This window comes from Hirundo rustica, chromosome 3, assembly GCF_015227805.2.
Source record: "Hirundo rustica isolate bHirRus1 chromosome 3, bHirRus1.pri.v3, whole genome shotgun sequence".
Taxonomy (NCBI): Eukaryota; Metazoa; Chordata; class Aves; order Passeriformes; family Hirundinidae; genus Hirundo; species Hirundo rustica.
In genome coordinates this window covers 44,712,291-44,739,759 of record NC_053452.1, presented here as the reverse complement: position 1 = coordinate 44,739,759, position 27,469 = coordinate 44,712,291, and the positions used below count along the sequence as shown (strand labels likewise).

Here is a 27,469-nt window from a genome sequence, read left to right as displayed (position 1 = left end):
CCAGTGGAAAACTAATTTTAGAAAGAGAGTGCAGTTTGTCTCTCCTAATGACCAAGAACATGTAGGAGATGGCTTCCCAAGACTGTTCCAGGTATTTACTGGGAGGGCGTAACACAAAAGTGACTCACTGAAGGTTCCACTGTCAAAGCCATTATGGGTAATTTTTTGCCTAGCAGGTGCCACTAAGAATGCCAGAAGGAGGAATGCAGATGGGAGGGAGTGTGCACATGTGATGCAGGGAGCCTGTACCACGGTGAACCTCTGCTTATTGTTGACTGGGAACAGCAGAATGAAAGCATGCAAAAATCTTAATTATCTTGGAAGGACCGTGACAATTTATTTGAGGAATTGGTTTGGCTGCTCATCAGCGCATGTGGAGAACAAACAAATGGAAGATAGCTTATTTTGTCTAAATAGCAGTTACCAAGAGAAAATTAAATGTTGCCAATCATTCTGTCGGCTAACAGCTGAGCCCTTATTAAATTATGGATTCAAAACTGCTTCAGACATATTCACAAGGTAGAACTAGTGGCCTTTACATTGGAAATGTATGTTAAGTGATAAGGATAAGCAATTATTTGGACAGTCACATCCAGAGGGTAGTGGTCAATGGCTTAGAGTCCTGATGGACAACAGTGACAAGTGGTGTCCCTTGGGGGTCCATACTGGGACCACTGTTATTTAATCTTCATCAACGACATAGACAAAGGGATCAAGTGCACCCTCAGCAAATTTGCAGATGAGTGGTGCAGTTGACACACCTAAAGGACAGGATGCCATCCAGAGGGATCTGCACAAGCTCAAGCGGGCCCATGGGAATCCCATGCAGTTTAACAAGTGCAAGGTTCTGCACCTGTGTCAGGGGAATCCCCAGAATCAACACAGGCTGGGGATGAACAGATCCAGAGCAACCCTGCTGGAAAGAGCTTGTGGGTGTTGGGGGATGAGAAGCTGGACATGACCCAGCCATGTGCGCTCACAGCCCAGGAACCAAATGTGTCCTGGGCTGCATCCAAAGCAGCAGGGAAGGGAGGGGATTCTGCCCCTCTGCTCTGCTCTGATGAGACCCCAGCTGCATCCAGCTCTGAGGTCCCAGCACAGGAGGGACATCAAGTTGTTGGAACAGATCCAGAGAAGGGGTACTGTATTACATATATAGATTACATATAAGGAAAGGCAAAAAGAATTGGGTTTGCTCAACCTGGAGAAGAGAAGGCTTTGGGGTGACCTAATTGCAACTTTCCAGTACCTGAAGGGCGTTCACAAGATGGAAAGTGACTTTTTACTAGAACATGGAGTGAACCAGGGGGAATGGCTTCAAACTGAAAGAGGATTTAGGTGTTTAATTGGGTATTAGGAAAAAAAATCTCTACTGTGAGGACAGAGAGGCACTGGGACATGCTGTCCAGAGAAGCTGTAGATGCCTCATTTCTGCAAGTATTCAAGGCTGGGTTGGATAGGGCCTTGAGCAACCTAATCTAGTAACAGGTGTCCCTGACCACAGCAGGAAGCTTGGAACTATACAAGCTCTAAGGTCCCTTCCAAGCCAAACCATTCTATAATTCTATGTTTGCCAGTGGGTCACTGTGAGATCTATCACTGTGGGACTTTTAATTTAAAGCCTATTAACTCTACATTTCGACAAGTTTGTGGGATTATTGTATAAATTAAAGCAGAGAACTTGAGGGGTTTGACACTTGTTGGTTTCCTGTTAGATCATTTTGACCTACCATTAAAGATAATGGGCAGGACTGGAATAAATCTTGCCCTGAATACAAATCACATTGCAAGAATAAAATAACTGCAGCTTTTAATTGTGTCTAGTGTTAGAGGAATCCCCATGTGCATACTTATAACTTGACACAACAGTAATCAGAGTAGCAAACTTAATTGTGATAGAATGATTCTGAGCATACCATACAATAAAGTAAGTTAATTGTAAATTGTTTAAAAGAACATATTGATTGGGGGCCCAGAAAACCATAATCAAGAGAGAAAGTCACACTTAGATAAGAAAAGCAACTTGGCTTTTGCTAAAATGAAGACTTGCATAACAAATGGAAATCTGTATTCACTCCTGAGATACTGTAGAAAATGAAACAAGAATTTTTTTGCTAGGGTCATTACGGACAAAAAGATAAAAGTGGGCTTGTGGCTGTTTATTTTTAAAGAATATTTGGAAGCAAAAGAAATCCTAGCAGTGGTCTTGATCTGTCACTGTACAGAAAGGCAGTTACCAATATGCAATATGTAGAAATGAGAAAAGAAATGTCTTGTTTATATTGGGAAAAAACACAGATAATCTGTTTCTATGGTCTGATCATGAAACAGTTCCTTCCACCCTAGCAGCTACGAAGAACATGAAAGAGTGACTATCAAAAATGTATGCTTAATTGCGCAAAGCCAAATTACTCATTCAAGAAGGGTTTTAAGAGAGCTGGTTAAAAAACAAGCTCTGTTCGATCTTCAGTAAGTATCAGAACTTTAAGGCAATACTACAGCACTGGAAAAGAACTTACGTGATGCCTGTTAAAAATCATAATGTTGTTGTCCTGCCACGTACAGTCCTAGTACCCTAATTTAAGGACATTTTTAGTTTGGAAGCACTTCAAAGAAGAGCAAAAAAAGGATCAGAATTCTGGGAAATACACCCTGTATTGAAAGATAAAGCATGTTCAAGCAATTGGTATTGTAAGAGATGCCTTGATCATAGTGTGTAAGTATTTACCTGGGCAATGAAAGGTGACCAAAGACCACTGGTCTGAGCAGACTTGGAAGTAACAAAACTAAACAAATTCAAATTGGATTTCAAGAGCACATTTTTAATATTGAGAGAGTAAATAAATAGTGAAACAAGAGACTAAAGGTTAAGGTGGATTCTCCATGACTGGAGATACTGATGCATTTTTAAAAATCACAATAGCAATTAATAAAATTCCACCCAGGAGTTAATCCTGGGGGGTTCTATGGCCCATGCTATATAGGAGAGCAGACTACATAATTACAGCAATGCCTTCTAGATTCATAATCTGTGCATCAAGTGCATTTAACTTCTTCGTATTTTATATTGCACTTTGTAGCCTGGTACTACTGAGTCTGCAAAATTGCAAAATGGAGTGAAAGCCCTATATAAAAGTGCGACCAAAATCAGGAGCACTGGAAACGTGGGGTTCTCCCCCAAAGTGTTCATGATGCAGTTTATAGAACAGCCTTTGTTTTTCTAAGTGTTTTCAGGGACAGAGTTTTTAGGCATAGCTGCAGGTGGTCTCCTGCCCAGTGCTCCAACCACTGCCATTTGGGATGACTATAGAATACTTTTGGACAGGGGTCAGCTTCGCAATTTAAATCACAGATGTTTGGCCACATTAGCCACGGCACAAACTAACACACCACAGCCCCTCTGTTCTTAATTCCAGTCCTTTCTTTTTATTTAAGAAAGGTAGCCTATTGAAATAACCATCAGATGTAGAAACCAAAGCACTTAAGCAGAACCCCAGGGTTTGAAGAAACTGAATCCCTGCGGAGGCCAGACGTGCGTTCGCACAGCTGCAACACAGCAGCCAGGCCTGGCGCCCATTTCAGCACGTGAAGGACAGAGGACACTGGCAGGACAGTACAGAGGGGCCATGGAATCACAGAATATCCTGAGTTGGATGGGACCTACAAGGACCATCGAAGTCTAACTCCTGACTCTGCAAGGACCACCCCAAGAATCACATCCTGTGCCTGAGAGCGTTGTCCAGGAGCTTCCAAGAGCCATGTGCGTCTGTCCCATCATTCTCCAGCAGAGATCTTGGGGATCTTATTACTTAGGAAAGGTGGTGGTTTGTTTTGTTGTTTTTTTTTTTTTTTTAAATATTGTTGGGAGTATAAAAGTAGAGCTAAAGACACATTGTAAATGAGGTGTGAAAGTGTCCAATACTTGCCAAACCAACTAGGTTTTAGCAAGCTCCAGTTAGGCTGTAGCCCAGCTCTGCTCACCTGACTCTGTGCCAAGTTACCTAAATTCTTTTTGCTTCAGCATTTGAAAAATGGGGATAATGATACCAGCCTCTGAAAAGCATGTCTGTGGACGCAGAACAGCATGCTTCAGCCATATAATGTAAATGGCTTGGATATGAAATTCTGCACTGCTGGAACGTGCATGAATTCAGCAGTCATGTTTTTTGAAGATAGTGTGAAATTTATATTCCTTTATGCCAGCAAAATTTCAGTATTTGGAGGAGTTTGGGTATTGGGGAAAACCAAAGAGGAAAAAAAAAAAAAAATACAACAGCCTGGAAATGCCTGCCAGAAAAACTAGTTTCTGTGTTGATGGTTCTCAACAGATTTCCTGGCATCAACTCCCCACCCCACAGCTATAGCTAGGAAACCAAAATGCCAGCTTGTGTTCATGTTTGGAGTTTCCTGGAGAGCAAAGAAAACCAAGCAGGCACTCTTGTGACTGGGTATTTGCTGTGTAAGCCTGGGTTAGAGCTTGTCTACAGAAACAGTGAACTCTGCTGGGGCCTGTGGCATGCACCAACCCATGGCAGAATGCCTGGGTACAAGCAGGCCTCTGGTGGGTTCACTGGCCAGTATTTTGTGATTTATTTTTCATTCCATGGCTATTTAAATACACAGGCATAAGAAATACAGAAATTGTTGGCTTGAATGACAGAAGGTGTTGATGTAAATGTTAAATATGGGGATGCATTTGTACAGGAAGGATTTGTCTAGGCATGTCAGAGTAGCTTATCTAATCTGCTTTCTGTATCCAGCAGTGGCTGCATTGAGATGCTTCCCAGAGAGGGACAAGAGCCTTATGTGGGTCTCATTCAGACCTCCAATAGCATATCCTAACTAAAAGCATTCACATCTTTTCAAGTCTGTGATGTACTGTGAATGTCTCTCTTGGAACTCAGAGTTTACTGTTAATCCTAAAAACTTTCCTGTGGCTTGAATGCTGTATTCTTCCACTTGGGTGAATTTTCAAATTTTCTCTCCCTGTATGCAGGAATAATTCTTCTAAATATGCCATTGTTTTAACTTACAGGTTAAAACTTTTTTTGTTTTGTTGTTGCATTTAATTGTACCGAGCCATTTAAGGTTCATATTCAACATTCCATTAGTGTGGTTGTCAAAGGAGAGCAGAGTAACAGCAACACTATGCTCAATCATTCACTGGGCTGATTAAACTGTACATAGTGGAACAGCAGTGAGCTTGTGATTAGAGTGCTTTGCTTGGGGTCTCTTCTCATTTCCCAGTCTTTCGACTCAGTGCACAATCTCTAGAGCTATTTTGACCAAAACTCAGAACACCTGTAGTGGAAAACACTACACAGAAATCACAGAAAGATTCGTAGGTTCAGGAGTTCGTTACTTTTGCTTTTCTTGGAGTTCTTATGCTAATAAAACCAGTGGTAATATGCCAACAGTAACATATACACATGGGACACTGTCAATAGCATGGAGTTCATCAGAATGCCACTGACTTAAATATAATTAATCTTTCTTTTGAAGGCAGGAGAAAACCCAGGAGTCAGTCTGTCCAGGCACACACTGCTTTAAACCAAAGGCCCCCTGCTTCAAGTCACTCTGGACCAATTGTAGAAAGCCGCCAGCCTTTCATCCAAACATCTACATCTGCCCACGAAATTGCCCAAAGGCTTTCTAGTAGTCAGCTATCATTCCACAACTCGGCAACATCTGTGTTTTCTCAGTCCCCTGCTGTTCCTGTTGCTGGCCAGCTGACTGTGCAGGACCGAGCTGCAGCAATGCTCAGGTCCAGCCTGGCCTCCTCCACCAGCTCAACTCTCAGCCTGCTGTTCGGCAAGAGAAGTTTTTCAAGTGCTTTGGTGATTTCTGGGCTCTCGGCTGCAGACGGAGGCAACACGAGCGACACGCAGTCATCCAGCAGTATGAACATTGCCATGGGGCCATCTGCCAGAGCAGCAAGCCAGGCAGCTCGGGTAAGGCTGAAGCTGAAACAGCAGTGGGAATGTGAGTCCCGTTCTGCGCGCCTGCCTGGTTCCCAACTGCCCTCACCACCACTGGGTTTCTTCCTTCTCAGTGGTCATAAAACGCCTTTTTTCCAAAACAGTGCTGTGATTTTGGTATTTTCGGGGGGATTTTGCTGCATCACAATGAGACTGTTTAGTATTAGTGTGTCTCTGAGAGTTTTTGTGAGTAACTGCTGGGGAGGCTGTTACGTACACACCTGAAATTGTGAACTGCAGCAAAGTCGCTTTTCCTTTCACTCAAAACAGGGACTTACATCTCCATTTTCTGCAGCCCAGGCAATGAGTACCATCATAGCAGACTAAATAGCTCCTTCCTTGCCTGCTTCAAGTCCTATTGCAGGACTTAAAATTACTTTATCTGTAGGAAAAGGAATGCTTTCCCCTAAACAGTGCATTTCTTGTTACTCTCTTTGACCAGAAATTTGATCTGACCTGAAACCTTGTTGATGAAAGTTAGTCAAAGGATTTCTGTATGAAATATTTACAAAGGAAGCTGGCCTGCCCTGTGATTAAACATTTTCTAACAGCAAAACACTTCCAGCCTTCTTCCCAATACACTCAGAGGTTTATTCCTATCGTCCCTGAAAAATTCAATTCCCATTGTAAAGTTACTATTTTTTATTGCTTACTTAAGTGTATTTGTTTAACTTTAGTTGCCGTCCCTTGCTGTCCTGAATTTTGAAAATTGACCTCAGCACCAGAAAGCAGAAACATGAGAAGATGGACTAGAAATAAAGGGTGACTGCAATTAGATAATATAATTAGTCCGACTTTTGCATTTGGCCTATCAAAATATCAAAACGGAAACCAAACTGGTGACAGGGGAAGAACTGCGGATATAAGTCCCAAGCACTTTTCTGTTACTATCCTTCTGAACTGTGTATAGCTTAAGTTTCCAAAGAGTTCTCCAAACCTTAAGTGAGAAAAGCTCCTTGGCCTGTGCATATTTTGCTCTCAACCCAAAAATACCATGTGTGGTACAGCTCCTTAGAGTTTCACCATGAACTTCAACAGGAGTCAACTAAATCTTACTCATCTGGGTCCAATCCTGCTGTTACTGTAACAAGTATTAATGTTTCTATACATACAGCTGAATATATCCAATGAGAAGGCACAATTCCAACTCTCAGTTTATGGCGTAATTCACAAGAGCTCAGCCAGTCTGTGATACCGAGTACTAATGGTAGGATTCACCTTCTCCAACTTTAAGCTATCTAAAATTTGGGCATGATGTCTCAGGAGGTTGTTGTTGAGGCTTCTGTTTTCAGTGAAGAGGCCTTCATCCACTTCATCCTTGGAGCTATTAGGAGAAAATTCTCCCCGGGAGACTTGTATCTCTCTGCCAACCATTGGTGGTAGCCTAAATGATGCATTAAGACCACATGGTGAAATTTAGATAAGGTGAATCCTGGCCAAAGTGACTGCCCGTTTGATTGAAAACAGTAAAGAGGAAGCATTTCATTTCAATGTTCACACAGCAAAGTTCTGGAATGCTTTCATCTTAATGGACTCCTTACGGTGGGGTAGCACCGTGCTTAACGTTCTCAGACTGGTAACTGCATTCCAGTTTTAATGAAAAGGTTCCTTTGTAAGTTGGATTTAAAATTTGGTGTATGAAGCAAGCTCCAGAGCAACCCAATTTAACAACTTAGAAGTCAGCCCTGCTTCAAGCAGCAGTTTGGACTGGATGACCTCCAGAAGTCCTTTTCAATCCAAATTCTTTTACAGTTCTCTATACATGTACATCTGTGGTACTAAACCTGCAGCTCCTGGTCTGCTTTTCCTTCCAAATTTATGCATTACACAAAGTGTGACAAGTACCTCTTCAGAACTCCCTTGTGAATAATGCATGTTAAGAATCCCATGGAGTTTCACAGAATGACATCCCTACGTCAATTTTTGAACTTTTTTTCACCTGTCAATTCAAAAAATAGCTGAAGTGTTACTTAGAAATTTCCTAAACGAGTTGACTCTTTCTTTCTTACTTTCCAGCAAGTCACTGAGACCTGCGAAGCCACAGATGCTACAGAACCAAGACCGCAGCGGGAGACGGGTCCAGCCCATGCACTGTTCATAAGTCGGAACCTGGAGTGCAGAAGGGCCAGCCAAGAAGATATGGCCCTGGAAGACACTGCTTCTCAGCAGAGCCTGTCTGAGGAGCAGTAAGGAGCATTCCTAGCACAAGGGCCACGCGCTTCTTAGCATTAAATACAGTTAGGTCAGAAAGCTGCACATAGGTTTAGGTTCTTTCAAATGTAATAAGCAATCTTCAAATGTTTATTTTTCTAACTTCTACATGAGAATATTACAGGGCAGATGTTCTTCAGCTAATGGCTGTGGCATCGGTAGGGTTGGAAGATATCCCAAAAAACACACAGTGCCACTTCATCTCAGGTTCTTGTAAATCCTAGAACAATGAATACAACCTGTTCAATGTTCCTTCCCCTGGAATGGTTAGAATCACAAACGAATACAGTAGGAAATATTAGTACAACTCAGTGAAAAGCACACAAAAGACATCTCTTTCCTGCCATAACTAAAAGCTGATTGCATGCAAACTAATTGAAATTTGGTATATAACATATAGCAAAAGGCAACTAAGAACAGAAGCAATGAATACATAAAAGGATAGTACAGTGTCCTGTAACATTAGAGCTAAATCTGTTTGGTTTTTTTCCAACAGCAAATCTCATTTTTATTTGACATGTAATGCAGGTGCTAATTTTGAATAGCAACACAGCATCTCAGACTGATAAACTGCATGCAGCCATACTGAAATACTGTGTGAACGAGCCACGCTACACCAATTAACAAAAGTGTAAGAAAAGAAAGTATCCAGTGCATGGAAAGTCTTCAAAGCATATGGTGCACCTTATTTGCAAAGCAGCTATGCCTAAATTAGGTATTATCTCGTGCTCCTGTTTGGTTTACAGCAGTGCTTCTCAAATTCTAAATAACAGTACCCTTAGAAGTTGCAAAAGGGCCATGGGGAATCCTCCTCAAGGACGGAAAAGTGCAAAGCAGGCTGTACTTACTGTCTGAAAGTGTTTGTAAAAGGAAAGGAACAGCTGAATACCTTTAATTGCTGGACACAGCTCACTGTCCATAAATACTTGTAGTCAGTAATTACAAAGCCTTCTGATTTCCCTCCCCAGAGAAAACTGAGCTGCTGCCAATAAAGACAGATGATACAAAAAGGGAGGTCATGCCTTCACAAGGTTTGGGAAACACTGATTTACAGGAATGCATGACTACTTTGAAACCCAAAAGGCTCTAACAAATCCATCATCTACTACAGAGTCTAAACAAACACGCGTGTCTTTTTTTTCCAATTAAAAAAAATTGCAGCTATCAGTGTCTTGCTGTTCCTCTTTACTGTAACTACCATAGATTGTTTCTAAATCTCAACACAATGATGTGCAGCCAGGCTTTGTCCCAATTAACAAGATTTAACAAGAGATGCTGTAGCTAAGTCTCATTACTGTTAGGCAATACTCAGTTGCATTCTGAGCTTCCTACTGTGCCACACTTCTGATCTGAGTAGTAGAACTAAATAAGACTGAGTGAAAATAAAATGATTTAAGTATGTTTTGTGCAGCGGCAGTTTCTGGGTCTTCTATTTGCAATTGTTTTCACTTGCTTTCTGCCTTACAAAATTAAGAAACCTATCCTTTTTCAGTTCACTTCAGATCTTGATGGGTTGATTATTAATAAAGCTTAGCACAATCTAGGAAAAATTCTGCTAATGTTCACAAAGACAAAAGTAGTGCATTCATATACAACCTTCTAGATGCATGATCATCAGTGCAGTTCAGGCCCTACTAATATCTCCTCTAGCATCAGGTGAGATGTGGCAGAGGAAATTGAATTCAGCTGCTCCCTTCTGACCCTTTCTAGCAGATGATGACTCTTGTCCCACCACACTGTTCATGAAGTGCTTCATTACAAATGAAGGATAGAGACTACAAGTAGGCTCCCACTAATAGCTACCAGCCCTGTTTCTGCTTTGGAGGCTTTTGCATGGCACTCCACAGGATAAACCATCACTGCTTTGTCTTCCTGCACGGAGGCAGTGCAAACAGGTGGCTCTGGAAAGCACCAAAAACTTTCCCAATATTCACCTTGCATCACTTAGGCCTCCAATTTTCACATCATTAAGTTTGAATCAATTTCCATTTAAAAAAAAGTCATTCTAATAGTCCCTATCAAGCTAAATTATTCTGTGTATCCAACTCAAGCATACTAAACCAGATTGGGGGGTGACTGCACAAATCCTTTCAGTGGCAACCACTGTATTTGCCTAGCATGGATTGAGGCCCAGTGACAGCACCTTCCTCCAGTGCCACATTTTCTGCAAGACTCCACCATCTCCAGTGCCTCTAGTACTGCATCCTAAAATAATGCAGCTGCCTCACAGTTCCTTAGTCCAAGTCACTGTCCCCTGGAACATAACTCCTTGGGGAGAGCAGTTGTGCCATGAAGTCCAGATGCCTGCTGCACAAGATGGCTTCCAGAAACAGCAGGTTCTAATGCCTTTGTGTGGTCACAGCGAGCAAGCACGACAAAACAGGAGTAAAGGTAAGATTCAAAAATCAGTTCCTTTTTTGTAGCCATGCCTTACACAGTTTGTATTTTCCCTTAAAGTTGCTATTGTAGCACAGTGGATTGAAAAAAACCTAAGAGTGACCACTAACAAGTGTAACATAGGAAAAAAAAAGAATCAAAACAAGCACAATCTCTCCCCTGTTACATTTCTCCGTATTTTTTGAGATAGTCTGCTGTTATAGTAATGAGACCACTGCTATATGCAGCAGTTTTAAATATGAGCCAATCCTACAAAATAATCTGACAATGATTAGAAATGAAACCTGCAACTAGGAGTGAGGTTGTATCAATTAAATACTTCTTACACTTCCCCCATTTTTGCATGAGGTAGAGATACGCTGTTAACGCTGCTTGTGACAGAAAGTGCATTTAGGGCTCTGATTAGCATTAAGCTAATAAATAGGAACCTAACCTTTACACAAAACCGAATTTGAACAATAAGCTGCTCCAAACAGTTCTACATAACACCAAAAGGCCCCTGAGTCCTCAGCACCAGTGCCTACATACACGAATGCTTTGACTCATACCTTTATTCCTGAAAAATAGCTTGATACTTAACCTCACACATGAGGTGCCTCAGAGTTGCAAGATGGAACTATGACTTTTGGGGCAGGTTTTGGCCTTTAAATGAACAGCAAATGTGTTTTCATTGCTTTTGTGTCATCTGTGACCCCACTGATGGGTTTCACAATGCCAAACGCTGTTAAAACTTGGCCCTAAAGTGGCTCAGGCTTAACAGTTGCCTACGAGTCTGATCTCTTGCTACAGCTGTGATGCAGGAAGGATGCCACCATCACCATGTAAGGACCTTTTATCAAGAGTTCCATCAGGGTTTTTCCATCAGGTATTATGCTTGATTTTTCCAGAGCTGTGGAGGACACTTACCTCATTCAGCCAATCCTGAATGTTTTTGTTTCTACATCTACAACATGAAAATAGTGATGTTCCCATCTTGTTAGCAAGCTGAATGCATCCTTTGAGGAAATCAAGTGCTCAATCAAGACCATTTGTACATGCAGCTCTTTCATAGAAAAGTCAGAAGGGATGAAGAGATGGAGGCCTTTTCTGCCTCCCCCCAGCTTAACCTCAGATAACACCACCACTGCTGAAAAGAAACACTAGGAGTCATTTTATCCCTGTCTCAGCAACCAGAGAGAACAATACAGTAGGTTACAGGAGGGAGGATAATGAGTATATGGTAAAACAAGCACAAACACACTACTTCAGCCTTTGCACTGAGCATGGGATACTTACCACCCTCGCATTTTGTTTTGCTAAAATTTCTTTTCCCAAATAGGCTGTTTACATCATGTAGTAAGAGCCAGTTGCTACACTCGTAATGGTGAACCAGCCTGATGATCTGGCAAAAAGACTTTCAGTGACTTTTTACTAAAGCCAAGCACAGGCTGCTGAATTGCTCACATCCACCAGGAACATTGGCAAGCCCCATTCTGGCCTTCAGCCCAGCTGTTTCCCACCACAACAAGCAAGTAGGAACCAGTGATAGACGTAGTCTGCAAAGTTCATTCCTGTCCATCCAAAAATAAAAACTAGAGGTGCTGGCTGTTCCCTCCGTTTTGTAGTGTCACGCAACCTCTCTGTGAGGAACTGAAGTTCTTGTTGCAAAGACTCACCTCATTCCCACAGGCAGAAATTCTTGGTACTCACTTCAGTGAAGACAAATCTCAATGAAAAGGACTTATCAGTGTGGATCTTTTTTCCTCGACATGATGACTACATACTCTTAATATCTATGAATGGTATTCTGACACTATTAAGTTCTAAGGAGTCCCTGTGATGTCATTCACAGCTTTTTATAAAAACTGCTTATTAGAATAAGGCAAGAAGTGTCATCTGCATTTGTCTCTAGCCCACTGATGGCTCTTCTCTTACTGGAAAATTTAAGTTAAAGATTAGCTGAATTTTGTGCAGCTCATTATAGAAGATTAGAATTACCAATGAGATTCTCCAGCATGTGATAATCATCTTCTCTACAATGCATTTTTTTTAAATACCCCATTATTGCCATATTTAGATTACTCCCTGGATTAGGAGCTGGTATTTAATTACCATGTTTCACTAGATTTTGTACATCCTTAAATCTGCAACACAGACGTATTACTTATAATTAACTTTGCAGTAGGTCCAGTAGCAAAAGATTCACCTCTCTCACTCAGTTTTACAAGTCAAAATTTGCCTAATGCGTGACAAATAATGCAGACCCCGTTTATTCCATGCTGTGTGCAATTTTATGCTGGAATTACAAAACTTGTGGCCAAAAAATGCATTTGATTCTCAGGCTTCCAGACAATAATTGGTACCCCGCATTCTCCCCTTCTTTGCACCAATTAAAACCTGCAGGTGCACTAAAGTTGTCATCTTGAATCTAGCTGGTACATCAGAGGTGCTTTTCACCAAATGTGTGCTATTAATAAAATTGGCCCATCAGGGGAATTTTGAAAGCTCCATTTGCTGTTACAATGCTCGCAATGCTTTCCAAGTATTTTACTAGTGCAAGACCAGACAATAAATTTTTACCTTTAAAGTAAACACAGGTTGTCATAAAAACTTACATGCAGTTGGAAATACAACTTTCTCACTCACTCGATGTATATAGAAACAGGCAAATAGTATCTTCAGGACCCTCTGAGATTTAAAGGCCAGACATGACTGTTAAGGTCATCTACGTTCTCTTGCTGAACACAAATCACAGAACTTCTCTTTATTTCTCTTGAAAAACACACTAGCTCAGAGAGGAAGCAGGCTTAAAAAAAGAACAACAAATTAATGAACTCACCAATCTTGAGATAGGTAGCAGAAAACAAAAGACACTGATGTCAGTAGCAAAAATATGCATTAGTTTAAAAGGGCTGATATTTCACTCACAGTTCCAGAGAGGAAAAAAATCCACCTGCATTTTCTGCTGACTATCTAGCCTCAGTACAAAAGTTCTTCCTTGAACCATGAGACAATGGATTAAAAGTACTATAAGCACTGATCAAAAGTTCCCCAAACTTGTTGTAATTATTTGGGTTTTTTTTCCCCCCACACTCTACTAAATGATGGGACTACAGTAGGCATCATGGCACTACATGCAGGGCAATCCATCTACTTTTATGGGGAATAAACACCACTTTAAGTGATGTCTAAGCAATACTGGCTGAACCAGAATTCAGAAGACTGACTCCTAATAGAACTCCTCTCTTTGACCTCTACCTACCAGAGAAGTGTCAGATCTCTCCATTTTTCACTTAGCTTTAAAGGTCAGTCCTCATTTAAGACTCAACAGCACTCCCACTAAAACTGTGCTAGATTTTGGGTAACTCTTTAATCATTGAAAGAACTATTCTTTTGCAGCATAATTTACAGATTAAGAGACTTAACATTGAAACGGGAGGGCATCCAACACTTAGGTGCCGGTTTTCTGTTCAAAAACCTATGGCATACAGCCCTGACAAAGTTTACTTTGGTCCCAAGTCCTCCCCATCAAAAAAGGTGTTTTGTCTGAGCAGAATGCCTGAAGCAATTAAGTAATCTGGATTAGTGTGTCTTTAGGGCACAACTTTATTGTGCAAAAAGCAACCAGAAGCTGTACATTGTCAAGTGGAGATCCCAAGAGGAGTTTTCCCCAAATATGATGAAGACAGTACTACTATCCAAATGGATTTGGGTAGCTCTAGCAAGATAGTGAGGGAAAGAGCCCGTGGCATCCTTTAACAAGGCATGCACCTCCTTCCACCTGTGGAGATGCAATGCTTGTACCACACCCTTGTTCTGCATCCAGGAGAGAAAAGGGACATTCCCTCCATGCTCCCTGGAGGTGTTTGCAGGGTGTGTGTAAAAATACCTGTCCCCATCCAGCCCTATACAGCTCTGGGTGTCAGTTTTACAGAAATCAATCAATAAAATGATACTTGAAGATGCCTTTAAATAGTCTGTTCATTTTAACAGTCATTGAACAGAACAGGAAAAGAGTTAAGAAACAACTGAATTTCTAACAACTTTCTTCAGCCAGATATGACCATAAATTTTACAATGAACAGTGTGCACCTGGGAGGGAATTCTGTTTCACAACATGCAAAACTGATTAACTGGCAGCACTTCTGCTGAACACATTTGCACTCCTCACAGGGAAACACATTGTCTAATACTCTCAAACACTTCTCATTCCATCATTAAGCATGTAAAGAACTGAGTAAGGAAAAAACCCCAAACAAACATAAGTATCAATAAACACAGCAGATTGTAAAATTAATATAGACAAATGCAGTATTAAGTCAATCATGACTTAAACTCAGCATGAAAACCACAAGATTTGATGAACTTTATGGACTTCAATATCTTTATATATATCATTTGTAAGGGGGTGTGGGAAAGGATTGCCAGCAGAAAACTGAAAATTAATTCAAAATGCAGTCCTCTTATCAATTAGTTTCTGGGCCTTGTATGAGAGGGTAGATTTGGCTATTTTTCCTCCCAAAATGGAATTCTGCGAATGTCACTCATGACTACAGGAAGTTTCCTTGAAACTCTAGATAACCCTTATACTGCAACTGCAGGCAGGAGTGCCTGGGGGTAGGAGGAGAGAGCACATCTGCTTATTCCCTCTGCCTGCTGATTTGTCAGCACCCATGCTAAAACACACCTGAACACACCTAAGCTGGGTCACCAACAGCTACAGACTCCTACATACACCAGGCAGGACTCATACACATTTTGGACAGGGTTCTGTTCTGTTGCACCAGGGCTATGTTGCACATGTTGGATTGATCTGTAGGCAGACACACTCAGAAGGACTAAGATCTCAAACAGATTTTACAGTTAATTGTTTTCACATGAGGTAACTCGGATCAGAGCTGACCACCTAACTTCCAAACACCCAGATTAGAATTGGATGTTAGCTACACATCTGTTCAATTTCTTTTAATTCAGTGAACCGAATAAATTACAATCCTGCTATGCCTTTTTAGATTATTACCAGCTTTACCCTGCTTACCCTGAAGGCTTCAGGGGGCTAAAGCAGGAAGGACAGACTCTAAACCATCCATGAAATGTTGTAATGTTTTGTTGAAATGAAAGCTTTAGTGTTCACAGACAGAAAAGGTCTTCATTTTCTGCAGGATTCCACAGCTGCCAAGATGTCTTGCAAAATGCTGTTTCTGTTTTCCTTACTAACCTAGAAAAAGAAAAATTAAACCTGATGTAACTTCATGAATAGCTTCTATACCAGTGTTTACTTCAAAAACAATCAAAGCAGAAATTCCAATGCATTTCTTTTTCAGTGCAGGAATGCTGAGTGTCAAACACCTGCCTTCTGCTACTGAGAACACAGTATGCTAAACCCACAAAAGCCACAATTGAATATTTAGTGATCTTCTGATTTAATTAACCGTAGTATTTTGCAGTATTATTCAGGCCTTGGGTAACTAACAAGAATCACTCAAAGATCCAGCATGTACTTTTGTCTTTTCAACTACCAAATTTAATATTCCTAATATAAAGTGGAGTTCTTATGCCTTCATTACTTGAAAGGGTTGTATTTATTAAGATGACAGACCTAGTCAAAAACATCTGCAAAGAAAAAAAAATTTAAAAAGGCTTAAGCAGTGTAACTCTGTACTCTTCTGTACTCTGAGAAACCTTATTGCTACAGGAGAAAAACACCTTGGAAAAGAAATAAGACTATTTGAAAAAGCTGGGGTGTTCTGTAGCACACTGAGATATGCCTTTGGCTGACCAGTCCATGGGAATGCTGGGCCTTAAGTCCAGCGTATGTGAATAGAGATGACTGCAAACTGCCAAGCAAGTGCCAGTGCTTGCTAGTCAGCTCAGCTCCCAGGGGCACCGAGCAGGGGGCTCTGTGTGTGTAAATCATCCCTTCTTGACAGACTGGGTCCTGATCCAGAGCCCTGTGACCCACAGTGCCATGCATTACTCACTCAAACAAAACCTGGGGAGATGACTGGGGTTGTAAAAGGGTAACAAGCAACTGTGAAGCATCAGCAAAAGCTTAATTTTAAAAAGTCTAAGAAATTTTTCTCACTGTTCAGATCCCTGCAGAGAAGGCAGGAAGAAATCAGAAAAAGGCACATGAGCTGAAAAAATAAGTAAGGGCATTCACACAAAGTTGTAGAAGAGCTGTTTGACAAGGAAAGGTACACAACATCACGCTCAGCATAAAACTCTCTACCAGCAAGGTTCCACTGCACTCCCTATATCTGCATTTAGGATGTGAGCACAAGAGTTTGTATCACTTCCAATACTACAGCCAGTAATGAACAAGAGAAAATATTACTATTATTATTGTTGTTGTTAAATAGGTGACAGTTCTACCTGAGGAATTTGGCCCTAGGAGCCTACCACTATTTATAGTCACACATATCCTATCCAAGTGCTGTAAGCCAAAACTATAAAACCTAGACAGTGGTCTCACCTACCACTGAGTTCAAGACAACAGATTAACATGGGGCTAATGAAAAAGTGACACTGATGAAAAAAAAAAAAAAAAAAAAAGAGGGGGTAGCGTAATGAAAAGGAAGATCTGCCTGAAAATGTCACCGCTTTTATTGAGAATCGGTCCAAGCTTTATAAGATAAACAGAAAACCCCACAAAAACAAAGCGAGCAAGACAACAAAGAATGCTCTTCAGCAGGGCTACTGGGAGCCCGAGGTAAACAATACACAGCACAGATGAGCCAACTCTAAATCTCACAACACGTGTACTGATATCCTGACTTTCAAAGGACCTTCTGCACATTTAATAGCTCTTCCCACTCTCTCACAGCCAGCAAAAACAATACTACATTTTATCTATCTTTTTTCCATACCTATATGCCAGAAGTCCAGTGAGAGCAGCAGAAAGTGCCAAGTGCTAGGAAATTTTCACAACTGTTTTACAAAGGCTGTTTGATAGATATAAGTCTCCTCTTTAGATCTGGAGACATTCTGTGCAGGCAGCTTTCCCAGAGAGAACAAATCTCCCAGTATCTGTACTGAATGTACAAACAGATGGGTATGTTTTCAGAAAGGAGTTGAAAATAGCTGTAGATGCTGCTTATATTAAGCATTTATGTAATTTGGAGGAAATTACCACCTAGATTCCAAGCAGGCAACTATAGAGGACAAAAGCTTTCTTCCTCTAACTGCTAAAAATACCATCAAGGAGACCACTCGTGTACGTTCTGTTCAAATGGAACCTATTTTTCTCCCTATCCATTTAACTATTTTCTTTCTTAATAGGCATATGCAACCATACTTCACTAATGGGTTTCATGCAAGCAAAATTAATAGATGGGAAAATAGGAGAAAATTAGTATCTGCCAGCTGCTAAGGATAACCTGATCCTATTCATGCCACCACGTCTGCAAAACTACAGACACAGGCAGTGCAACAAGAGCCTCTGTAGTTTTAGCGGAAAGTCGAGCTCACAGCAGAATGGAACTGGACAACAACAGAAACAAATGTGTTAAATATCAGAGGTCCTATCGTTAACTGCCCTAAACGTAATAAATTAAACATTTGGGAACAAATGCTGAATTGCTTTTAGGGCATCTGGGCCCACTGACACCAACAAAATATGCTTTCAAGACAGAAGGGACTGCAAAATGCCAAACAGCTGTTCTCTCACCAGAACTGTCCTTGTGACACTAGGAGCAGGACAAAAAAACTGAAATGAGCTATTTGAATGCAGCCTAACTCCTTATTAAATGACAAAGAAAGCAGGATGCTTTTGGAATGTAGCCACCTACTTCTGTACACTTCCAAGCACTATCCAAGTTAGTAAGAAATTACTGACTGTGAGCTCTTTGAGCACTCCAGGGCTCCCCATGCCACAGCCCCTGAAGAACACAGCTGGTGACTCAGTATCCACTTCAGCTGCTAACACCTCTGACTCCCCACTGGCAGGTTCTGCTCCGGCTCATGCACACACTTTAACCAGCTGGGAAAGAGCATGTACAGGGACACTGGAGCAAGAGAGACAGATGCTCTCCTGCACAAGACTTCAGCTTAGCAGGTCTGTGACACCTGGGAATGACACCTGCAGTCTGTCACACATTTCACATCCATACTTTTGGTTAATGGATTCACCACAGATCTCTACTTAATGAAAGAAACCTGCATGTCCTAATCTCAGCAGTGTGAACAGGATGGGTCATTGTTTTAGTAAAGATCTTTTAGCTACAGAAAACACTGCTCCATTGAAACTTAAGAAAGACTTTTGCTGGCAGGAGTCAGTATTTGAGAGAAAGATTTATCAGCAGACTGATAGAGCTGAAAATCCAGGGCTGAGTGGCCCATGCCCTCTGAATATCACCTGATAAAAAGAGACACTAGAAGCCTCAAAAGCTTCCTTGAAAAGCCAAATGCTGTCTTCTAGCTCCGCTTCCTCTCACGAGAGGACCAAATGTGTGCACCACTGTCCTGCCATGACTGCAGCCTGAGCACTGAACGACTGGTACTTTCAGTAAGGCTTCTCCATGCCCTCTTCCCGAGCCCTACCCCTGTAAAGCAACTCATACAAAATTCATATTTAGGTGCATTTCTGTACAACAGCCTGACTACAACCACACATCAACTTGGTAGTGGAAAAACCTGCAGGTTTATCTCTGAAAGGAATGAAGGGAGTTGAATGCTTATGCAAGGAAAAAAATAATCTCTCATCTTTGTTCCTACAGTCGCTTTAGCATTTAATTAAATCAGCATTTAATATAAAAACAGAAATTGAAGATGATGATGGGACCCTCAATTAAAGCAAAGCTGAGGAACTTTGAGCAGTGCAGGTTTTTAAGCCAGCTTTGACTAGGAAACAACATAAATCAAAGGAGTGAGAGGTGCCTTTGTTTTTGTGAAGTATCGAGGACACTTACTGATGTTAAAGAAACCTCACACATCCACTCCTAGGAACAGGCTATGTTTTGCTGTGCTGTTTTTGAGAACCACCCTGTGACTGATCAGAATTGTACTCTGAGGCCCTAATATTCTGAAAATTATGTCTGTAAAAGTAACATAATGAATTCCAAAATTGGTTCACTGACTCCAGGGAAAGTACACTCCATTTACAACTGTCCTTCTTCTATAAATCACTCCTGCAAACTCCACTGCTGCCTTTTTTACTTTTATTTTTTCCTTGAATATGACTGCTGGTAATATTTCTGCAAGCCAGTCTGGAAAAAAAACAAAAAAGCTTAAAAATGTGACTATACTTTAAAAGATTTAACTCTTAGGAATATTGAATACCTATACAGCAATAATACTACAGCAAGGAAACCTTTTAAAACAACTATAGCATTACTTCTGCAGCCCCTCAGAAGCAAAGCCAGCTGTGTGAGACTGTTACAGTAAGTGCCAAATGTTTTTTTTTTTTTAAATAAGGTGAACACCTGCCCATTAATAATAAAATGGAAAGTAAAAAACTTATTTCATGCAAGCTACCCACAGCTATCAATTGGCAGTAACAGTTTTTAAACAGAGCCAAATATAAACCAGTAACCTAGAACAGAAGGCTCTTTAAGCATATTAAATATTACTCACATTGAACACTTTAACATCTTTCCTACTTCTTATTTCTTCAACAAGATCCAGTGGCTTTCCCTTAGGTATTGGAATAGTTCCAAGCACCACAGTCCCCGAGCCAGCCAGCGTTTGACGAACAGCTTGAATAAAAGCCTGGCTGAAGAGTTCCATTTTACCAATCTCATCTATGACACAAATTCTTTTCTCTGTGTCACCACCATGATTTACCTGTGGAAAAGTGCATCAAGAGACCATAAACAGCAAAACTTAGAACAAACAACAGAAGTCATTTCTATGCTGATAAAAGAAATACCTCCAAAAGAAACAAACTCAACTGTAATACTGAGGAAAGTGAGAAGTCAAAGCTACTGCTGGTAAATGACAGACTTATAAATCTCTAGTTTCTTTTTTAGGACAGATTTTTGGAATGATGGAAATAAACATACAATATAAATACCAACTACAATAGGAAATGTCCATATCTTATTTCCTTTAAAGCAGAATTCTCACAATGGACCCATAATGAGCTACTTGACTGCATTCTGCCTAGGAGCAGTTCTCAATCAGTCTGAGGGTCAGCAATCTTTAAAAACTTTTCTCTTCCCTCTAAATTATGCATTTAGTGATTACATTTAATTATGTGATCAGCAGTCACACAGAACAGGTATCTAAAAAAGGGAAGACTTCCACTAAATCTAGATTTGGAAGTTTCTCCACTTGTAGTTGGGATGATGGAGCATTTCATTCAGAGCTACTGGCTGTCTTCAAAGCTGTCTGGATAACAAGCAAGCCTCTCTCACATTAGAACATACACATATTGAGATATACCTTATTCTATAGTGCTAGCCACTGAATAGTAGGAGAGACACAGTTAACCACATTTGAGGCTTGTCTGGTTTTTTTCATGGAGTGAATACTGTGGCAAACGGTGCCGTGATGCAGGCGGCTGGAGCATCAGGGAAGTCCAGGAGAAAACAAAGGTGATTGCTACAGAGTAAAAGGCAGCTCGCAAAGCAGAGGAACTCTTCAACTGCACTGCCCAACCTATTTTGGTAAAAGGGATTGAGAACTGTACTCCATTATTTATAGAAGTGAGGAGAAAATCAGCTACAAAACCATTATAAATCCATAAATATGTAACAATATAAGCCATATTATATAGACACTAAAAAAAAGGAAAAATATCAGAACATCACCCCTTGTGAAGGGAAAGTATTTGCTTCTGGGAAAGTGAAGGAACTGTATAACATGCATCCTAAATCCTTTCAAGCTAAGTCCCTACCGAGTAACTGTTTTATCTAAAGATCCTTTCATAGATCAGTGAGCCAAAAAGCCAATACTAGTCACTCGGTCACATATTGAGGAAAAGAGTATTTTGCTTTGAAAAAAACCTGAAAAACCTTTGAAAAAACTTCCTGATAAAGCTTGAAGAACCACAGAGATCTTCCACTGCAGAATCTATCCCATTCTCACTGAAGTGAACAAAGCCTTAAGAGTTGAATCTGTCCCCAAGTCTAAATGGGCACGTGCCTATTCTGTGCCTCTCTCTCATCAAACCAGAACATACCTATGACTCTCCTGCCCTCAGTCTTCATTTGTCTCTCATTTTTCTCACTCTCCTCTTCCATTTTGGGCCATCTTCATGTGTGACCACATTCCCACAAAACTGATAAACAGCACTTTCTATGAGATGGGCACATGCACTGTACGACTCTGCTGGCCCCAGTTCTTCTCTTCACCTTCTTGAACTTGCAGAAAGCTATACAAGTAATGGAAAACATTGCTAACACAGCTAACACTTATCTAGGAAGATCTCTCCTGGATTTCAGTAGTAAAAGGATTCCAAGTACGGCACTGGCCTAATGAAGAATTTTTTAATAAACATCATAAATATGGTTACAGTGAAATTTAACATATAAAAGCTGTCCCATCTTTTTATTATTTCCCTTCTCCCTTGCCCCAACATCCTTGCTTTCCTACTCTCAGACTTCAATGTTCTTTGACAAAAACAAGAACCAGATCCTCGATCTCATTTTTGCCCCTTGCACCCCTTTGGGATTTTCGTTTTAAGTTCACCAAAAAAATCCCTTCTTCCTTGTCCCCTTGAGCTTTGGCAGTGTAGAAAAATCACAACAGGATTTTTTTAGTAGTACAGTTCAGCAGCTGCTGCACACTGTTTGTACCATGTTATTGCCAAAATCAAATCTGTTCTTGTTTAATTTTGGGGAGGGGAAAGGTTGGAGTGAGAGAGAGGACGGAGAAGAAAAAAAGCAGCAACAGAATATTAGCAAAAGGATAGGAAAAAGATTGTGTGGGATGTCTTGTCACAGCCAGAGTACTCCTTGAGCAGCAGGCTAAATCCCAAATAATCAGGCTGGTATTATCAGTCTGCAGGTATTTATACAACAGTAATCAAAAATACTCATTGAATTCAGGAAACAAATGCTTCTACTGTTAAGAGGACGGGATTCATTGGAAGAGGGGGAAAAAAGTCTGTAAAGAGCAGCAGCAAAAGCCTTTTTCTTAGACCCACTGACTCCATCCAGTTCTCTGTGGTAAGCCACTTGTGCATCCTGTTTGCTTTCCAGTATGAGACAATGACATAAGAAGAAACTTCCTACCCACTGCCTCTTCAGGTCAAGGAGGTCCTGCTCACAGGACTGCAATCTCTTTAACACCACTAATGACAGATTTGCCCCTCCAGCTTCCTGACCCTGAAGTCAATCAGAACTAGCAACACCCAAGAAACAGGGCATTAATTAGTATTTAGAACAAGCTGTGTGGAAGGGCCTTCCAATAACAGTGACTACCACAAAGCATACATTTATCAGCAGCTTTCATAGAATACTCACATTTCTCAGCATAGGTAGAACCAACTGCTCAAATGAAACAAGATCTACAACGTATTGACCAACCCGGTATTCACGTCTTGAAGCAGAAGAATCGGAACTGGGACTGAAAAAGAGATACACAATTCCTTCGAAGTACTGAGAATTCACTGCAGTCATTTCAAGAGAATTTATAAGAAGTTATCCAAATAAATCAAATCCCCTTTATTCTTCTTAAAAAGGAAGGGAAAGAAATTCTAGACCATGCAGTAAGTCACACTGCAGATAGCTTGCTGTCAGATAATAAATATAACATATGCATCCTTCCCAACTATTCAAGCTCAAATTTCAACAGAAGGACAATGGCATTTAAAAATCAGCAGGTATATTTACACTGAAATCAAAACTCATGCCTGCAGTTCAGATCTTTGAATTTTGTATTATGACACTACAGACAGCACCACAGCAGTATCATCTCAGTACGGGCTGCAAAACCTTTAATCTTGGAAAAACACTCACTTTGCATGTGCTGTACCACACTGTGCTACGTGCACCTCTGTTATTAGCAGAGTGTAAATTATCTTCACATCAACTCTGTATGAATGAGGTGCTAAGGTCACACTGGACATAGACTAAGTTTAGCACTAAGTATGAAAATCTAGGTCTAGTGATTCAGGATAGACTGTGAGGCACCCTGCACTTCAGAGTCCCCCCTCTGGGGCTCTGAAACCCTTTTTTCCTTAAAATTCACAGGCAACTTTTGTGGACCAGTCAAATGTTCTTTTCATTTTCCACTTGTGTCTCCATAAATCAGCTAGTGGAGACACAAAAATTTTCCTCCCTCCCTGCCCACAACAAGCTACTTAACCGTATCCCAAAGGGAGTTGGCCTCACAGTAAAAGGCCCAGCAGCACTTCCTCTATCTGGCGTAAAATAGCCAGTAAGGGAGAACACCCCTGCCCAGCACATTTTCAATATTTCACTGCACAACAGACACTGCCTACATATATACAATATAGCCATCAGCCAGGACACAAAAACTAAGCAAAGAACTTGACCATGAAAGCCACGTGTGCTGGAAATCACCTTCTGGAGGAGCATTTAACATGCCAAAGGACTGGAGCAGACGCATAAAACAATAAGCTGCTTACAGTTATTAAAACTTCAGTACCTGACTCTAGATAAAGGTCCTCGGTTTCCAGACAGAGTGACAACGTCAAATCCTGTTCTCCTGCCACCTTCTCTAACTTCCTGTGTGTAAAATCCATCAATGGGAACACCTGAGGATTTTAGAGCTTGACTGACTTTCTGGATCAAAGTAGTCTTTCCAACCCCTAAAAACAAAGAAGGGAAAAAAGCACACAGCATTAATGTTCTTCTGCACTAAAAGCCCATTTTTTTAAATGCCACAGTAACACAGTAATGATTCAGTTCAGCAAGAACATTGATTACTTTTGAAGCTTGCAAATTACTTTTTCTAAATGGTAGGAAACAACAGAAGCATCTTTTTAAGTTCATCCTGTACTGACACTGTAAAGTTTCACAACAGAATGGTACAAATATCCCAGGCTACCAATGAATTTGTTAGCTTAGATGATGCATGAGCAGGCCACAAAACTTACCATAAGGCAGGTAATACTTGATACAAAACTGATATCCAAGCTTGCTGGAAGACTGACTGACGAATCTCCCTTTCTACCACTGATATTCACTACTTTTAAGATCAGAACTAAGTTCACCCCCATTTTAGATCAAAAGGTCAAAGCTGACTGCTATTACCAGATGCCTAACTGGCACAAAGGACACTCTTCCACTGATGCCCTAGAAATCAGAAGCACTCAATGTCCTTGAGACACCAAGTTCTTACAAAATCCCAGCAACAAACAAATGTTCCTTCTGATAACTGAATCAAGAGACTCTTGACCAGATACAGAGAAAAGCTTGTTTATTGTGAGGCCAATGAAGCCATGAATCAGGTTGCCCAGAGGAGCTGTGCAATCTTCACCTACTTTAATGTTTTCAAGACGTGACTGGATTAAGACTGGTCTGGCCTCCTAGCTGATACTCCTTGAAACCTCCTCAAGTCCCTTTTTATATTAATTAGCTTCTGACTCTATAATTCATTTTCTTACCCTAAGACAGGTCCTTAAAGCTCCTGCCACCTTATAGCTCCTTGCACAGGTCTGATGCACCTTTCACTATGTGAACACTGGCCATGTTCCAGACATCCTTTCAGTTTTTCTCCTTTGCCATTGTATAAGTACATCCCTCAATGACCTGCTTTTAAACTCACCTTTATTGCCTCTCACAAAATTTAGTGCTTCACTAAATCACTTCATTTTTAATAACTGCTCTAAAAAATTCAGACGATAGAAAATAATCCTGTGAATAGACCTTCAAATTCCTGGAGATGAGGAACACAGACCAAATGTGAGATGCCTAAAGATGCCAACAGAAATCATTTCAACATGCACACACCAAATTTCTAATTTAGACTTTAAGCAGATTTAGAACTGCTTTCCTAACAGTCAATACCAATGACAAAATATTCTGTGGCTTCAAAGGCATGTAGTCAAATGCTTAAGCAAACTTTTCAAATTTGAAGAAGGGGGCTTCCTGGCAGTTGAACAACAAAAAAATGACAAATGTGGCACCCTCAGTATCTAACATATTTTGTCTCTTGTAAGTTAATTTATACTAATTTTGCTAAGTGGATTTGCTATCCCTAATTTGTTTACATTCATTCTGTAAACTGCCAAACAAGCCAGAGTGACTCAAACTAAGTTTAAGAAAGCTTAAAGTTAGACATTTAGCTAATCAAGACAGTACATCCAATGTCAGATAAATGAAGAGAGACAAGACCTAAGCAGCCCCAACTTCTGCATCTCCTGAAAGGCTGCCTTTACTTAAAGTGGATAGAAAGCCAGTGTGAAGTGGGTGGAATGTATTCCTACCTCAGCCTAACAGCAGCATTTTAAATTAATTCCAGTCAAGACAGGCATCTGCAAGGGGTTCACAAAAAGGAGAATTAGGCCCACTGCTTTACTCCCACACCACAAAGGAAAGCTCTGCAATCATAACTGGTTACTCTATCAACCGTAGAGTGTGACCCTCATACTATGTCCCACTCAGCCCCCACAATAATCAGACTCCCTTACCATGACAAACTACTCCAGCGCTTCAATCAAGGCCTGCCCATCCGGGACACCAGTTATTACCCACACCTGCACGTCTCTGAGGCTGGAAGTGCTAAATCACTACAATTGAGTTACAGGAAAGATGAGCTCTCAAAAATTATTAATCGCTGCTGTTTATATTGAAGCAGGATTAGTTGTCCAGGAGGTTTTTTTTTTCCCCAACACTGAACTCCAGGGCAGAAGCCAGGTACAAAGCAGCAGCGCCCGGAAAAGTGCACGTCTTGGAGAACTGGATGGAGAGGTAAAGGGGCATTTCATTAAGAACAAACTAATTAGTGCAACAGCTCCGACCTCGACACGGGGGAGGGAGGGAGCTCCGGGCCCGCAGCCGCGGAACCTCGGGCAGTGCCGGGCCCAGCTGCGGCTGGAGGCGCTCCCGGGGCTTTCTCGGAGCCCGGGGCCCGACAGCAGCTGCCTTGCCCCGGCTCTAAGCTCCTCACAGCCCCGCCGGCACCGTGGAGGGCCGCGCCAGGCCGAGCCGGGCCAGGCCGAGCCGGGCCAGGCCAGGCCGAGCCGAGCCGTGTCCCAGGGGATCTCCTCGGCCGCACCTCCACCCCTGCCCGGCTCCCCGGGCTCCTCCCGCCCCCATTACCTGGGGGTCCCGTGAGAAACACGTGTTTGGACATGTCGGGGCCGCGCTCCGCGCTCCGCCCTCGCCCCGGCCCGGCGCTCCGCCCCGGCCCGGCCCCGCTCCGCCCCGGGAGGGCGGTGCCCCCGGGGCTTCGGGCGCGACGGGCCCTGCCCGGCCTGAGGCCTCCTCGGAGGCGGGGCCCGGCAGAGCCTTTTGTCGTAGTGTTTACCGCAGGATGGAAGTAATGTAATGTTAGGGAAGAGGAGAAAAAGGCAATTAATTTCCTAGTTGAGGGCCAGCGACTTCTTCATCCAGAATGTTAGGGTGTGGGAATGGACCTTACAGGATCAGTCCCAAGCCTCCCTGCCATGGGCAGGACACCTGCCCCTAGACCAGGTTGCACAGAGCTTCATCCAGCCTGGCCTTGAACACTGCCAGGGTTGGGGCATCCATGGCCACCCTGGGCAACCTGTTCCAGTGCCTCACCATCCTCACAGTGAAAAAATTCTTTTTAATATCTAACCGAAATTTTCCCTCTCTCAGTTTGTACCCATTACTCCTTGTCCTATCACTACGTTCCTGATGAAGAATCCCTCTCTGGCATCACTGTATCCCCCTTCAAGTACTGGAAGGTTGCTGTAGGTCTCCACACAACCTTCTCCAATCTGAACAGACACAACTTTTTCAGCCTGCCTTGGTAAGGAAGGTGCTCCAGTCATTTTATCAACTTTGTGGCCTCTTCTGGTCTTGCTC

The 27,469-nt window shown here is 41.6% G+C and overlaps 2 protein-coding genes across 8 annotated transcripts in view; one reads left to right on the top strand and one right to left on the bottom strand.

The window, feature by feature from the left end:
- Positions 1 to 9,639, top strand: part of PCNX2 (pecanex 2) — a 150,328-nt gene extending 140,689 nt beyond the window's left edge. For 2 of the 7 annotated variants that reach the window (XM_058419567.1, XM_058419570.1), the window contains exons 34-35: positions 5,503 to 5,951; positions 7,995 to 9,638. In XM_058419567.1, the coding sequence (XP_058275550.1) occupies positions 5,503 to 5,951; positions 7,995 to 8,168 (623 nt within the window). In that variant the 3' untranslated portion in view covers positions 8,169 to 9,638. Of the gene's footprint in view, positions 1 to 176; positions 1,635 to 2,346; positions 2,656 to 3,439; positions 3,472 to 5,502; positions 5,952 to 7,994 lie in introns of those variants that run through there. The other 5 variants (XM_058419568.1, XM_058419569.1, XM_058419573.1 and 2 more) reach the window with 5 other exon arrangements.
- A 3,675-nt stretch (positions 9,640 to 13,314) lies between these two features.
- NTPCR (nucleoside-triphosphatase, cancer-related) lies at positions 13,315 to 26,838 on the bottom strand. Its single transcript, XM_040060924.2, has 5 exons — positions 26,738 to 26,838; positions 24,120 to 24,282; positions 22,973 to 23,075; positions 20,139 to 20,348; positions 13,315 to 15,783 (listed from the first exon to the last, which is right to left on the bottom strand). Exons 1-5 carry the CDS (start codon positions 26,769 to 26,771, stop codon positions 15,715 to 15,717), a joined length of 579 nt encoding a protein of 192 aa, XP_039916858.1. The 5' UTR covers positions 26,772 to 26,838; the 3' UTR covers positions 13,315 to 15,714.
- Between the last annotated feature and the right edge of the window lie 631 nt (positions 26,839 to 27,469).